The 14,592-nt window shown below is 43.6% G+C and overlaps 1 protein-coding gene across 1 annotated transcript in view; it reads right to left on the reverse strand.

The window, feature by feature from the left end:
• Nucleotides 1–14,092, reverse strand: part of LOC119390233 (transcription elongation factor SPT6) — a 52,448-nt gene extending 38,356 nt beyond the window's left edge. The window contains exons 1-10 of the mRNA XM_037657800.1: nt 13,913–14,092; nt 11,082–11,206; nt 9,040–9,150; nt 8,881–8,954; nt 8,371–8,487; nt 8,174–8,255; nt 7,233–7,314; nt 6,358–6,457; nt 2,939–3,358; nt 1,514–1,603 (exon numbers count right to left, since the gene is read on the reverse strand). Coding sequence (XP_037513728.1) covers nt 1,514–1,603; nt 2,939–3,358; nt 6,358–6,457; nt 7,233–7,314; nt 8,174–8,255; nt 8,371–8,487; nt 8,881–8,954; nt 9,040–9,150; nt 11,082–11,190 — 1,185 coding nt within the window. The 5' untranslated portion in view covers nt 11,191–11,206; nt 13,913–14,092. The remainder of the gene's footprint in view (nt 1–1,513; nt 1,604–2,938; nt 3,359–6,357; nt 6,458–7,232; nt 7,315–8,173; nt 8,256–8,370; nt 8,488–8,880; nt 8,955–9,039; nt 9,151–11,081; nt 11,207–13,912) is intronic.
• Nucleotides 14,093–14,592: the final 500 nt, after the last annotated feature.

A 14,592-nucleotide genomic window follows, 5' to 3' on the forward strand; every position in this document is an offset into this window, starting at 1 on the left:
AATCACTCATAATGCTCCTTTTTTTTTTCATAAAGTAAAATCTCATTAATTCAGATTTCATGGGACCAAAAGAAATGGCCAGATTAACCAAATGTCGAATCACCACGGGTATCAAGAAAACACTAAACAAATACCTATTGCACCAACACACGTTTATTTAATGAATGTATTGCAAATCCTGTTCCCAATCTTGTAATGTGGTCGCCTTGTTAAGATGTGTAGCTTGTTGGGGTACTATCACCCCCTGTAATGTCGATTTCGCCTCATGGCGCACATGTGTACAGTAGATTAGTTGTAGTTATTAAACGCCGCCGAGCGAGAGGTGGCGCTGTGCTTGCGCGGTAGCACCACCTGGCGGTAGCGCGGTTACGCAGGCGCATGAGGAAGGGCACTTTTTAAATGCGAATGCATTTCATAGTCAGGGATTGTCCTGCGTCCCTGGCCGGCGTGCGCACAGGTGTTTTTTCTCCGCGCGCGCTCCTCCTCGCCCCTAGCAACAGCTGCGCCGCACCTAGCAACCGGAGCAGGTCGTGAGCGGCGGAGGGTAAGGGAGAGGAGAAGCGCGCGGGCGTGTGATGGCGCTCGCATCGCGGAGCAGCGGAGGGTAAGGGAGAGAAGGAGTGTACCTGGTGAGGGCGCTCGCATCGCGGAGCTCACTCGGCGGAGAGAGAGCTCGGGCGCTCCTCCTCTCCGCGCTCGGACCTATATATATCATGCAGGGAGCGCGCGCTTTGGTGTCTTGATAGCGATGGAAGTCGGTGAAGTCGAATCTCTCGCGGCAACGATACCACTAGGACGAAATGTAACACAGTGCAACTCGAGCATTACGCCTCTACGTGCACACTCTCGTCTTTCTTCATTAATTAATCGCACACTCATCGGGTGCACCCAAATGCATTCGCATTTCCTCACGATCCCCTTTGGGGAGGTGCGGTTTTTTTCTCTTTTGCTTGGCATGGTCGGCAACGGATGGCACTCGGGGAGGTCCGTGGGAACGATTCCGCGGCTCGGGTTCATGGACTCGTGTGGTGAGTTGGACGTCGGCGACACCGCATTCACGGTACATTGCATGTGATACGTTGTTTTGTATGTGTTACGCTCTCTGCGTGTTTTATTGGCATTATACTGAATTATTTGTCCTGTTACCAGTTATTTGTTAGATTCGGCTGGCAAGCTCGCCTTTATGTAAAAGCAGTTAATAAATGTCCACGTGTTTGCTCGACGGCGTGCTGTGTCCATTTTTCCTGAGAGCGAGTCGTCAATCCCACAATCTTCATCCAAGACATGCTTTTCACCCTCCCCTTCTCCATTTCAGTTGCAACTCAAGTCACCAGCAATGAGACTGATACAATATGAAATGGCCTATGATACACAACCCTAAATATTGTGCTCTGCCGAGCATTACCATTTGCCATCAGTCGTAAGGCCACCACTAGGAGAGAGCAAACTGGACGAAGAAGCACTAAAGAGCTATGAGATTACAAAGCAGGTGAAGGAAAGTAGCGGACTTCACCTTTTCGTCCCACTTGTAGACTGTCCAGAGATCATTAATGTTGAGGTCAGGCTCCACGTATTCTTTCCGGTAGAAGGCGATGAATGGAACCTGCAGCAATTACAAGAATGAGCCAGCTTTCAAGGTTGCTTTATCGGTTACTCTGTTACACATAGCCGCAAAACAAATAAAGGGGCCCTGCAACACTTGTCCAAGTAGCCATGGAACGGCTTCACTAAAGGAGCTTATTGCCTCACGAATTGACCGCCGCAAATATTTTTAGAATCCGTCCAGTACGAGTGGAGTTACAAAGATTTGTCGCATGCTGCAACTGCTTCCGGATAAAAGCGCTAGAAGTTAAGCAGGGCACGTGCGCCTCGTGACCTTGAGCACTTTTTCTTCTTTTTTTCTTTGAATGCACGGCTTACTTTCAGTGTGATTGCATGCGCGCGTTTGGGCACATGGCGGCCTCTCACGGCAGCAGCAGTAACTACCGAGCCCACCATGCTCAAATCAGCCAATGACGTGGAACTTGAGTCAATGACGCAGGAATTTTGAGCAAATAGCATCGTTTATCGAAAGGAGAGGAAGCGATTTTTAGTTGAATGGGAAATTACTGTAAATTCCAGGCCGCGTGCTGCGCTACAATGTTTGGCTCGCGTGTTCTCGGGAGCCTCTACTACCGATCGGCAGCGTTTTTCTGACCATGCTGAAAAAGTGTTGCAGGGCCCCTTTAAGAAGTTTTACAGTCACTCAAGCTAATAAGAGAAAACATGCAATGTTTCAGTTCCTAGAAAAGATATCTGCCACACTGCTATCCATTTAGAAAGCTCAGCATTTTTTTTTTTCACTCGCAGATCTCGATAAAATTAGGTATAGTCATTGAGTTTTATGTGCTGATTTCAAATGTGTACGGACTTAGTTTTGACGTTAAAATCAGTGTGACACACCAACTACATGCGTCTTTCCACACATGCGCAACAAAGCTGCTTTCTACTCAAGACAGCACTGCACTTTAAAACAACAGACACCACGTGAACTTCTAGTCTAAACAGCCACCCCACTTCATGACATTTGTCATATGGCAAATATGTCCTGCAGAGAAGCCTGGAAGATCGAGGAAGGTTTAAGGTTTATGAAAGAGAAAAAATTGCGATTCCACTGTTTCGTAACACGATGCTTTTAAAGGAAATCCGTGTAGATTTATTAGAAACAAAGGCGCTGGTCCAGAAAGCCATCGGTACAGGATTCACATTTCGGGTCAGGATTTTTCGTCAACTAGGAAGCTTTCATTATAAGCAACCGGAACAGATTTTCTTCGTAGCCTTAGGCTACAAAAGCGAGTGGATCACAACTTTTTTCCATTTCATGACACCTGTCGTAATCCAACACCTAAAACACCTTTCAAGAGGGGTGCTCATCCACACTTTACAAAAAGAGACAAACCTCGAAAAGTTGATTTCTCATGAACTTCAGCGCCTCGGCAATCTTGGCCACAGCCGTCACGCTCTTGCGGCCCGCAGGAGGTTGGTGTCGACCTGCCAAGTTGGAAGCGGCGGAAGACCCCTTGGCCCCTTCGTCGACAGTCGACTGCACCGAGATTGTCGGGTTCCCAAATGCCTGCTTGTAGATCCACTCGGCCTCCCGCGCAATCTCGTCCTCGGGTGCAGATGTTACTGGCACGGCCCGCAGTTGGAACCGCTCCGGTATGTCCGTCGTCCGAATTTCGTTGTCCCGGTCAGTGAAGTGGCCTCGCTCCAGCTCCACTGGCTCGTACACCTCAAATATGCTCTTCTTCGTCTGGCGCTTGCGCGACGTCTTCTTGGGGCGTGGCCGGGTCTCCCCTTCCTCCTCTTCGTCCTCGTACTATGGGGGGAAAAAAACAAAAATGTTTGAAAGTCTTGGCCAGCTTGGCCCAACAAGGCAGGACACAGAAAATAATTCATGCGAAACCTTATCCTTCCATCTTCAAAACTTGTGCAACAAAACACAAACCCCTACAAATAATAAGATAGGATATTTTTGGTCTGCCTAATAAGAAGTTTTGAAGATGGATGCATACCATTCAGACCGTTTCTTTTTCTTGCTCATTCCTTCAGTTTCAAGTGCATGCTCATAAATCAGTTTAAGCTCGTTGCCAGGTGTATGGCAAGATGCAAGAACTTGAGTAAGTTCAGACAAGTCAGCAGGGCAAGCATTCAGGTCACCTTCCCATATCTGCTTACTAGGGATGGGCGAATAGTAAATTTGAGGTTCGAAGCGAATCCGAAGCGAATAGTTCGAATAGTATTTACCACGTATTGTTAAGAAAAATGAGCATTTTTGTCATGACCCTTGCACCATATGTTTAAGGATTCGAACTAGGTATGAGTGAATGTCACTTTTTTGGTTTGAAATGAAGTGGAAGCAGCCTTGAATAGTATCAAGATTTGAATAGCAGTAGGGTGCAAGTTATAAGTGGTGCAATACGTTACAATTTAAAGGCACACTAAAGGCAAATATTAAGCCCACGTTGATTGTTGAAATAGCGGTCCAGAAACCTTGAAGTGCTACTTTTATGCCAAGGAAGTGCTTATTTTGAAATAAAATCACATTTTAGTGGTCCGCATCGCGTTAGCGCACTTCAAATCACCCGCCTGAAATCAGACTTTCATACGCCACTGCTGCCGTGCCCAACGTTGCCCGCCTTCACTGTGTGGCCGCCGACACTAGTAGCAGCATAGCGAAAGTAGCGGGACCCACAGCAGCAACAACGGCCATCGAAGCCATCGAAGCTTGCCGCAATCGCCGCAATGGATGTGGACGGAGAACTTGACAACGAGACATTGGCTAGCGATGCTGGGCTCCAATTCAGTAAGGTTCATTCCGCAGCACCCAGTGAAAAGACACGTCGGTTTCCTTGCTGCAGCACTGGCGTTGTGCACCATTCGGGCATCCGGCAACATTACATGCACGCGGCATTTTGTCGAACTTTCTGTCAAAGCGACTTTCATGAGCATGCAAAACACACACGGCAGTACGCGATACCGAAACTACCACTGAGACGCGACTGCGTGAGCGAAGCAGGGCGCCGGGCGAAGCGCAGTTCAGCGAAAACGCAACCTTTGAACCACGCGCGCCGTTCCCCATGGCAACGCCAGAGAGGTTCTTTTTTCCATGAATCAAACGGAAACGAACAAACAGCATTTTATTACGTCTTTTGATGCATGGAAGGTTCTTTTTTTATTGCTGCTAGTTTGATTACTAGTGATTTATTGTAGGCAGACTCTCATACGTCATCGATATCACTTCGAAAATGTCCCACTCGTGGCGCTCATCATGCGATACATTTAGCTTAATTTCTCCGTAAGTAGGGCACTGCTGTTGATAACATTGCTGTTTTAGACGTTGTCATACATTGAGATTTCACTCTGACATAAATTGTTATTTGCCTTTAGTGTCCCTTTAAAAATGACTATACTTAGCGCATATAAGCCCATATAACATGCTTCTACACTTTAAAAAATATGTACATTTAACCTCGAAGTGTGGCTTCGCGGCAGTGCAGATTTCCCCTGGATGGGTTGTTTCACGGCACAGCAACCAGACGCGTCAGTGAAACCACCTTTACAGGGGGTTGTGTGCGGTCAAATGTATACATATATTGTAGGGATGGGCGAATATTCAGGCATTTCGAATATTCGAACGAATATTACAGTATTCAAATTCGCTTCGATACGAATTTAGATTATTCGAAATTTCGAAGTATTCGAAATGAAGGAATATATGTATACATTTGAACGCACATAACCCCCTGTAAAGGTGGGTTCACTGCGGCGTCTGGTTGCTGTGCCGTGAAACAACCCATCCAGGGAAAATCTGAACTGCCGCAAAGCCATACTTCAAGGTTAAATGTACATATTTTTTTAAGTTTAAAAGCGTGTTACATGGGCTTACACGCGATAAGTATAGACATTTTTAAATTGTAACGTATTGCACCACTTATAACTTGCACCCTACTGCTATTCAAATCTTGATACTATTCAAGGCTGCTTCCACTTCATTTCAAACCAAAAAAGTGACATTCACTCATACCTAGTTCCAATCCTTAAAAATATTGTGCAAGGGTCATGACAAAAATGCTCATTTTTCTTAATAATATGTGGTAAATACTATTCGAACTATTAGATTCGAAATTATTCAACCAAATCACTATTCGCTTCGGATTCGCTTCGAACCTCAAATTCACTATTCACCCATCCCTGATATATTCGTTCATTTCGATTTCGAAATTTCGAATAATCTAAATTCGTATCGAAGCAAATTCGAATACATTAATATTCATTCAAATATTCGAAACGCCCAAATATTCGCCTATCCCTACTGCTTACCCCTTCCTTGGGTTAGCCTACATTTCGTTACGTAATCCTCTAGAATATTGTCCATCCAGAAAACGAAGCAGCGGAGCAGAGGTGATCAAACACTAAATTATGTGAATAAAGAACTAAAACGGCTAGTGCTAAGACAAATTAATGTGTTTGACCAGAACCTCTGGGCAACAGGGTCCAGCACTCCTAGAGAGCAATTACAACATTCATTGTGATAAGATAAGAAAAACAAGAGCCAAGTATACATTTCAAAATTATTTACAGGAACATGTTTTAGATAATGAGACAATTATATGTTGCTGTAATGACACTTTAACAACCCACACTTCTGGACTTCAAGCTCTCCGAGAGTTTGAAAATATGCAGCAGTGACAATACTCTCCGAATGTATCAGCTTTGCACACAGGCGAGACCTTTCTTAAAGATCTTTACAAGCATGCATCAAACACAATCTTTCTGCAGCAGTTTAGGTCCTCAACAAAGGCAAGAGAGACTCACCTCTTCCTCTTCCATTTCTTCATCATAATCGTCCTGGTACTTGGAGAACTCATCAAAGTCAAAATCAACACCGAAGATGTCCTGAGCTTCTTGCAGGGCACTAGAAAATTGGCAACACCCAACTTCAGTGTGCGAGCTTCAGTAGCAAGTGAACATGAAACAATTGTAAAATGTCAAGCATGATTCTTATAGTAGTACCACACGGTCACTTTTGATCACAATGGGCCAGATCCAGATCAAATTTCTCAATCACTGTTAATGATGATCCCTGCTATACTGTCCATCAAGATAGGGCTCGGCCAAACTCAAACGCATCAGAGGGTGTTAGTGGAGTTATAGCACCTATCAAATTTACATGCTGTAGAAAGTGTGTTATAAATCCCCTTTATTTGAAGAAATTATATTGGCTGCCATTATTGATCACTACAAGCAAACAATTATCCTCTGCCAAACGTGCGCTACACCCAAAACTGCGTGAAATTGGGCTACAAAGGCCAATTTGTAATATATGCGTAATTTTGTATATGTTTCAAACTTAGCACATACTCTTGCTTATAAAAAAAGCATTTGTAGAGGTTTTGATTAAGCTATGTTTACCTTTCTTGTTGTTTAGCACTTTCTAGCCCAGTGAGCTAGAGGGTGTAGGAGTCAGCTAGGTTATGATAAAGGAGCTTGATCACAACAAATGGTCTTTATCTGGACCGGGTCTGATCGCGATTAAAAGGCACCGTGTAGTAGCGCTCGGTCCTGATCACGTTTAATCCAGACTTGACACAATCACACTCAAGAGTGACTGTGTGACTGACACCATGTGTGACTGACACCAGCATATTCGGATTGGATGTACAAGCGGACTTTCTTGAAACTATACTCACTGATCGGTGTACTTGATGTGCCTCTTCTTCTTGCTTTTTGTGATAGGCTGGCCATCATCGTCAACGATGAAGTCATCCGGATCTAATTGAGCACAGACAAAAAGCAGCCTTTAACAATCTCATTGAGGATACAACTGACCTTTCCCAATGTCCTGAAGCTAAGTCTAGGGTAAGAGACAAACTGTAGAGGTGACGGAGGGCAGAAAATAGTTTTTGACTATTTGCATTATTTAACAGGTGCCCTTCATGAATGCACCTATTTATGGAGCACATATGCGTATTTCAGGAAAGTTAAGCTTGTTAGCAATCTTGCCACAAGGCCAGGAATTTAAGGACGCCCAGATTACTGTACGGAGAAGTAAACACTGCACTGTTTGTTCAGAGGATGCGTGCAAGGATGTCACAAAATTTCATCCTTGCTCTGAAAGCTGTCGGAGTTAGGCGTTGAAATGTGCCGAAACCCAATCCCACTGACACGCAACTGACACAGCTGCCATCATTGATGCCAATGATAACAGAGGCTGAAAATGCTATGTACGAAGATGAATTAGCCGGTGTGAGCCTGCTCCACAGATTATGTATGCATTCATTATTACTGCGCGTCATGCATAAACTTAGATCAGTTGCATCTTTCAGCACTAATATCCCTGCAATGCATTTGGCTGATGCAGAACTACAATTGTATGGCATCTGGCAACCATGACACAGCCAAACACACCCCATAAACTTGCTAACGATTCAGCCCTGCAAGAAGGCTGTGATTAGGTATTGTAGCTGACATCTAACCGAACACGCTGCTTTACCACTACAGCCAAACGAAACCTACCGCTACTAAAAATGAGCGAGGCATACATGTCAATGCATCACTTCAAGGTTCTGGTGGCACAATAATCAATGTACCCATCTACTATGAAAAATGCAAGCGTGAAAAATATGCATACCAGACTCAAGCTCAGAACCTGAGCCTTCCCTTTCTTCCTCTTCTCCTTCTCCTCTCTCTTCTTCCTGGTCTGCGGGTGCCTCCTGAAAACACACATTAAATTGGATCACGCGCAACCGCCACTTAGTACATCCAGAATTCATCATAAGGTACGGTACAGGACATTTACTAGTCTTTTCCTTCTCCCGCCCAACTTACCGCATCAGATCCTTCGAACAGCTCGGTGGCAATGGCATCACGATTGGTGCTGTCCTTACTCTCTTCGTTGTCGCTTTCTTCGTCCTCTATTCTCCTCACACGCTTGAACTTCTTTTTCTGCAAAGGGAATGTGCAATCAACAGCACAGGCATTAAACAAAAAAATCCACTATACAGCGAAACACACAGGACTCACATGCACAGCGGTGGACAAACGATACCCACGTGAGAACAACATTGCAAGTTCTTCTCGTGGCACATATTAACGAATATACAGACACTGTAGTACACCTAGGGCAGACTGCAGCCTCACGTGCAGTAATATGCGAGGCATGCAAATGACCTAAAACTCAATAAACTGTTCGTTGAGCACTGCTAAAACCACGGTACATAATGTTAGAGCCACGAGCAAGAACAAAGACATCAAACACCGTAACAGACACTAAAGGCTTTGGGTATCAAGTTTCACAATTTGAAAGAAAAAAAAATCTCTGCCTCAATGACAACTTACCCTCTGTACTTTGACTCCCAAGTTCTCCTCTATAAGGTCGTAATCTTCATCTTCTAGATTGTCATCAAAGTCATCTGAAAACCCGGAAAAGTTATGTTGTTACCTGTTTATGCACGCAAATGCAAAACAGCGATCTATGTTGAAATGGCTCAGTCATACCGTGATGCCGCCGTTTCTTTTTGCCCCCTACGTCTTCATCCGAGTCTTCTTCAACTTCTTCCTCTTCATCATTGATGAGATCCTTCATCTCCTCTCTCAGCCTCTCATCATCTAAAAAAACATGCAGAAAACATAAACATGTCAACGTGTGATAAGAAGATATGTGTGTGTATGCATCTCAATTTTGAAAGAACTTTTAACACAACTAGGTTATCAATTTTAAAATTTAAGAAATTTAAAATGAACAAAGGGACCCAGGTACAATTATTAAAAAGGAATGATTCCTTAGGCAAAAGATGAACCAAAAGGTCGTAGCTTTGAGGCTCACAAACCTAAGAAGAAGCCAAGAATTACAAGTTAACGGATACCTAAACGATGTTTAAGGCAAAAAGTAAGATTTGAAATCGGGCAGTCTGCAAAACAGGTGACTGATGGTTTAAGTGGTTCATGGAAGGAATGAAGAGAGATGATGCTGCAATTGACCGATAATTTCATGAAATAACTAGGTTATGAATTTAATAGGTACTTGGGCTTATAAGAGGCTTCTAACCTCGTGTAGGCTGGATATGTTTAATAATAACGATCACTGTGATGATAGAAGTAGCAGAAAGGTATCATACCTCCTGGTCATCCAATGGAAGCAATACAAAATGAAAACATATGCTTAGGGAATGTGCATACCTTGGGCACTGTTTCATACATTTTTTGTTTGTATTACAAACATTCCTGATGCTCCTGTCTAGACCAGCACTTTCAAAATTACATATGCACAGAAAAAAAATCCTCCTCTGCAAAATTATGTGAATATTTTTAAATATAGTTTAAACACACGTAATAAACATGTGCATTATTGCAAACACTGCAGAAGTGTCTTGGAGAGGCCATTACAAGCACTTGCCACAAAAATTTCACTGTGCTATACAACAACTGCAGTCAAAATTTCACATAACAAGGCTCACTTTAAGAAAATCTGTCACGTAACAAACTCTTTTCATTTGCCAATCTCAGGTCCATTGAAAACTACGTATTCGTTTTTGTGATTTAGAGAAGTAACTTTGTGCCGCTGCTTCAATTAAACAAATACTCGCGAACAGCATACGTGCGCATGGTCCCTCAATGACAAATGAAATGTCGGTAAACATTGCTCGATCTTTTCCACGCGACCTCTGGAGAACAAGTTATGCTGACAAGCAGCAAGAAATCCATCGAGCTAACAAAAAAAAAGCCAACAAGCAAACAGAATGTAACGCACCATAGTGCTGTTGCTTTTGGATTTGTGCAACTTAACAGCACCTCTCAATTCTCAGTATGGCCGATCTCATGCTATGCCTCAAAAGATTGGCATTTTCAATTGCAAAGGTTAGCTGGCCAGTGATTACTTTGGCATATAAGCAAAGAAATCAGGTAAATGGAATGAAACACACCACCATATTATCAGTTTTTCTGGCGTAAAAGTTAAGTGAAGTCTTCAACTCTAAGCGTGGCCAATGCTACACTGTGCCTTTCTGTTACCAAGACCATAACTGGTTGACTCGCCGCGACTGCGGTTACGGAAATTACACATCTGGGAAAGCCAACGAGTCGTCTACTGTGCCCCCCCTTCCCTGTCATAGTTTTGACATGCTCCTTTATATTTTCACTGTGCGCTCTGCATGCGAGAGAGATGGAACCTTGCTACCCTTTAAATTTTTTCATGGCTCTCGCAACGGCCAGTCACACTACTCTGCTTAGTTCTACGGCTGCCACAATTCGATATGCTTACCAATGAGATGCATGGACCATTTATAAACATATGAGGGGATTTTACACCTTGACTTAACAAAATCTGCGATATAATAAAGCTCTATGCTGCAGGTATGACCTTGTTATGTCTAGGTTTGACTGAAGAACTATTAAAACATGGCACTCCATATAGATACATCGAAAGGTAGGTTCTGTTAACACATTGTATGCATCTTACGCGAAAGATGCCTCGTTTGCAAAGAAACCCGAGCGCAAAGGATACCTTTGTGACCTATCTGCAAGTCTAACAAAGCACATACCATCCTCTTCTTCCTCCTCTTCTTCATCGTCATCATCCACCAATGGACGTTTTCCAGTCACCTCCTCATCCTCCGACTCCTCGGCCTCGCTCTCCAAGAAGTCTGCCATGGCCGGAGGCAGGGACCTGTATTCAGAACGCAACATTGACATGACGTGCATTGAACAAGAACAAATAAATGCTAGTGGTTTGTGGTAATAGAGGATGACAAAATTAAGGACACTCACGAAATTATTTCCCCGCATAAGCCGAGGTTTAAAAGGGTACAAAAACAAAGGGGTGCCAACATTAACATGAAACAAAAATAATCACTGCAAATTGCAAGAAAGAAACAATGATCATGTGCCTTAGTATACAACACACAGCAGTGTAACAATAGTAAAAGATTACCTAAGTGTCCACATGTGCCACCTGCATCATTATAAATAATTTTATGTAATAAATAAACGAAAGCAAGCTATTCGTTATGGGTGAGCTTTACATACTTTCCTCGGCCGCCTGTCAGAGAAAAAGCAATTACGCATGGCAAGTTGTCAAGACAAAAACTGATGGCTCTCTACACTCCGAGGGAAATACAGCTAAAGCAAAAGCTACCAATTATTGCACGTTTAAAATGTGAGAAAGAAAAAAGCACGAAAATGGCACCTCAAAACGAAGTTGCAGTTTACCTACAAACAATGCTTCTGAGACTTCAGTAGTGAGAACATTCCTTTACTGTAACAATCATTGTTATCACGCACAACACACACACACATCAGATCAATTTTTCAGTCTTTATAAAAACTTGCTTGGTGATGGATTGCCACAAGCAAACCACTAACATATAACAAATCACACTTCTAATACAAGTTGTAAAACATAATGCTCACTTGTCAGACTACTGCTCCACAGTAACAACACTTTAATAATAATAATAATAATAATAATAATAATAATAATAATAATAATAATAATAATAATAATAATAATATCTGGGGTTTAACGTCCCAAAACCACGATATGATTATGAGAGATGTGGTAGTGGAGGGCTCCTGAAATTTCGACCACCTGGGGTTCTTTAACGTGCACCTCTAAATCTAAGCACACGGGCCTCAAACATCTTCGCCTCCATCGAAAATGCAGCCGCCGCAGAGTAACAACACCTTAGACTGAGAAATTATGGCAATTACAATGTATTGCTTGCTTTATTTATAGAGCCCCAAACCACTTCCGATAATTTTTTAACATTTCAAGTAAACTCACGCGTCGAGCTCAGAATGCCGTCATGATGAACAGTGCCAAACGCGGCAGCACTACGAGCCGCAGGCGCGCCACAAATTCGAAGAAACAATCCCTTGTCCCCTACTGGCCTTTCGGTATCCCCAGTGTTGGTCGTGACGTCACCATTCACGTGTGGTCATGTCACCAACAAAAAGGACCTGTTTGTCTGCTCGCAGGTACGTGCACTCGCCTCTCTTCCTCTTCGCCATGCGAGGAGGAGCACTCAGCCAGGAGGAGAGACAAGCCCATGAACGGAGCATAGCAAAAGAAAGAGCGAAGCGAGCGGGGCTTGCTTTTGGATCATCAAACGCATGTAACTCCGCTATTATGGCACCATTTCAAAAAATGCTCATGGCCACGTGTTTGTTGAAGACTCGTGCACAACTGCAACACCACAACTAAATTTCGACCTCTGGGTGTTTTAGAGGCCCCTTAAGGCGGGGTAATTATTAACTCCCTTATTGCTCATGTTCAGCAAATGAATTATTTCTTCAGTTTTGGAGAAAAGCCTCGCATGCCCTCTTAAAGAAAGAGAGCTCAGTTGGGCATTTTGTGTCATAGGCTAGCAAATCACATAGGCAATATGTAATGGGGAGAAAATAAACAAAATACGCTCTAAGAGCATGGTAATAAAGCGGTGTCATGCACACTGTATGACTCAACAGCGACTAACAGTGCATGCGAATTATCAGTGATCAATGCCTGTGTTCGTGTAACTTTACAATCCAACATACAACTGTCAAAAAACTTCATCTGTACTGACAGTTATGCTCTTCCACAAGCAAATTATAAACGGCTATCCATGCACTCCTTTAATAAGAACACGACAAATCAGTGTAAGACTAGACTTGCCATGCCTTGGAAAACCCCTAAGTTTGCAGATAAATGAACAGGTGAATAGCCAAGCTCTCTTTTGTCAATGCAACGTTTGACGCAACTGCAGCTTATGGCTTCAAGGATGGCAATGCCAGGACAACTTCAAATGTTACACTGCTTTCGTCGAGCGTAGGCTTAGATCCTCTTTGTCAGTTCTAGGAAGCGAGAAAGCTTGGATTCAAGGACCCGCTTTCGAGTGAAAAAAAGCCACACGAGAGTTACAATTTTTTTGGTTTAATTTTCATGGCGTTGCGACGGGCTTCGCTTCTAAACGCGCTACATACGCAGGCGGGCCCAAGTACAAAACGATCACTTCTTGTTCTCTTCACGTATGCTTCCCAGACACAAAGTGGCATGTGAAATACAGACGCTACTTCGAGACAAGAGATCAGAAAGGCGCTCGGACGCAGATCAACACCGCGCCGAGTTGACCATGAAGACCCCAACAACAAAAAATAAAGAAAAAAAAGCCGATGCGGGCCACATTACTAATGGCGACATGCTGCCCAATTAGAGTTGGCGCACAGCAATCAATCTGTACAAATCTAACACAGCCAATTAGCAAGAGCAAAGCGAAAGAGGCAATTTTGTTCGGTTTTTTTAATGAGCGTCAGGCCTAGGATGGAGCCGCACTTGCAGGCCAGACAACCAGCATCCGTGCGTTTCAGGCTGCGCGACACCGTAAAAGGAACTCACCGGAGGCGTCAGATATTGGCACTGGGCTTGAAACTTTATTATCCTTTAGTGTGCACTGTGTTTCTTGGCAAATACGGGTCAATCCCGTAAAACACGCAAAATACGCAGCGCTTCAAAACAGGACAGAGCGTGCGAGGGCGCCCCGAACGTTTCGAGGAAGACGACGATGACGCTTGGCCTGGCTTGGCTCGACTGTCAGTTTCGAAATCACATCGCTGCACGCAATACAACATCAAACAATAAAATGAAACAGGCATATTTCTTTATTCTTTTGTAAAGCAAAAATTATATCAATCTTCCTAGCGAGAATGGGTCGTGTGTCACGGGCAGTTTCGGTTTTCGTTTTAAGCTGGTTCTTGGTAAGATTATATTGGGCAATTTTCATGAGAAGTCCACAGTTGCTTCTCTATAAATAACTACAGCTCTCCAACGCAACAGAGAAGGTTCCTTGAACAGTCCTGTATTGTCAAAACCTCCTTGGCATGCTTAAAATGCGCTGAACAATAAACTGGCGGGCGCGAGTGTTACGCAAATGTCAGAAAACTGACGAACCCAGGCTTGTAGAAGGACGCGTACACAAGAGGCGCACACACACGCTGGGACTAGCAACAGATTAACGAACTTTGTGTTCGTCAAATTTTTTCCTCTTGTGTACGCGTCCTTCAAGGCAGGGTTTGTCC

The sequence above is a fragment of the Rhipicephalus sanguineus genome, chromosome 4 (assembly GCF_013339695.2).
Source record: "Rhipicephalus sanguineus isolate Rsan-2018 chromosome 4, BIME_Rsan_1.4, whole genome shotgun sequence".
Taxonomy (NCBI): Eukaryota; Metazoa; Arthropoda; class Arachnida; order Ixodida; family Ixodidae; genus Rhipicephalus; species Rhipicephalus sanguineus.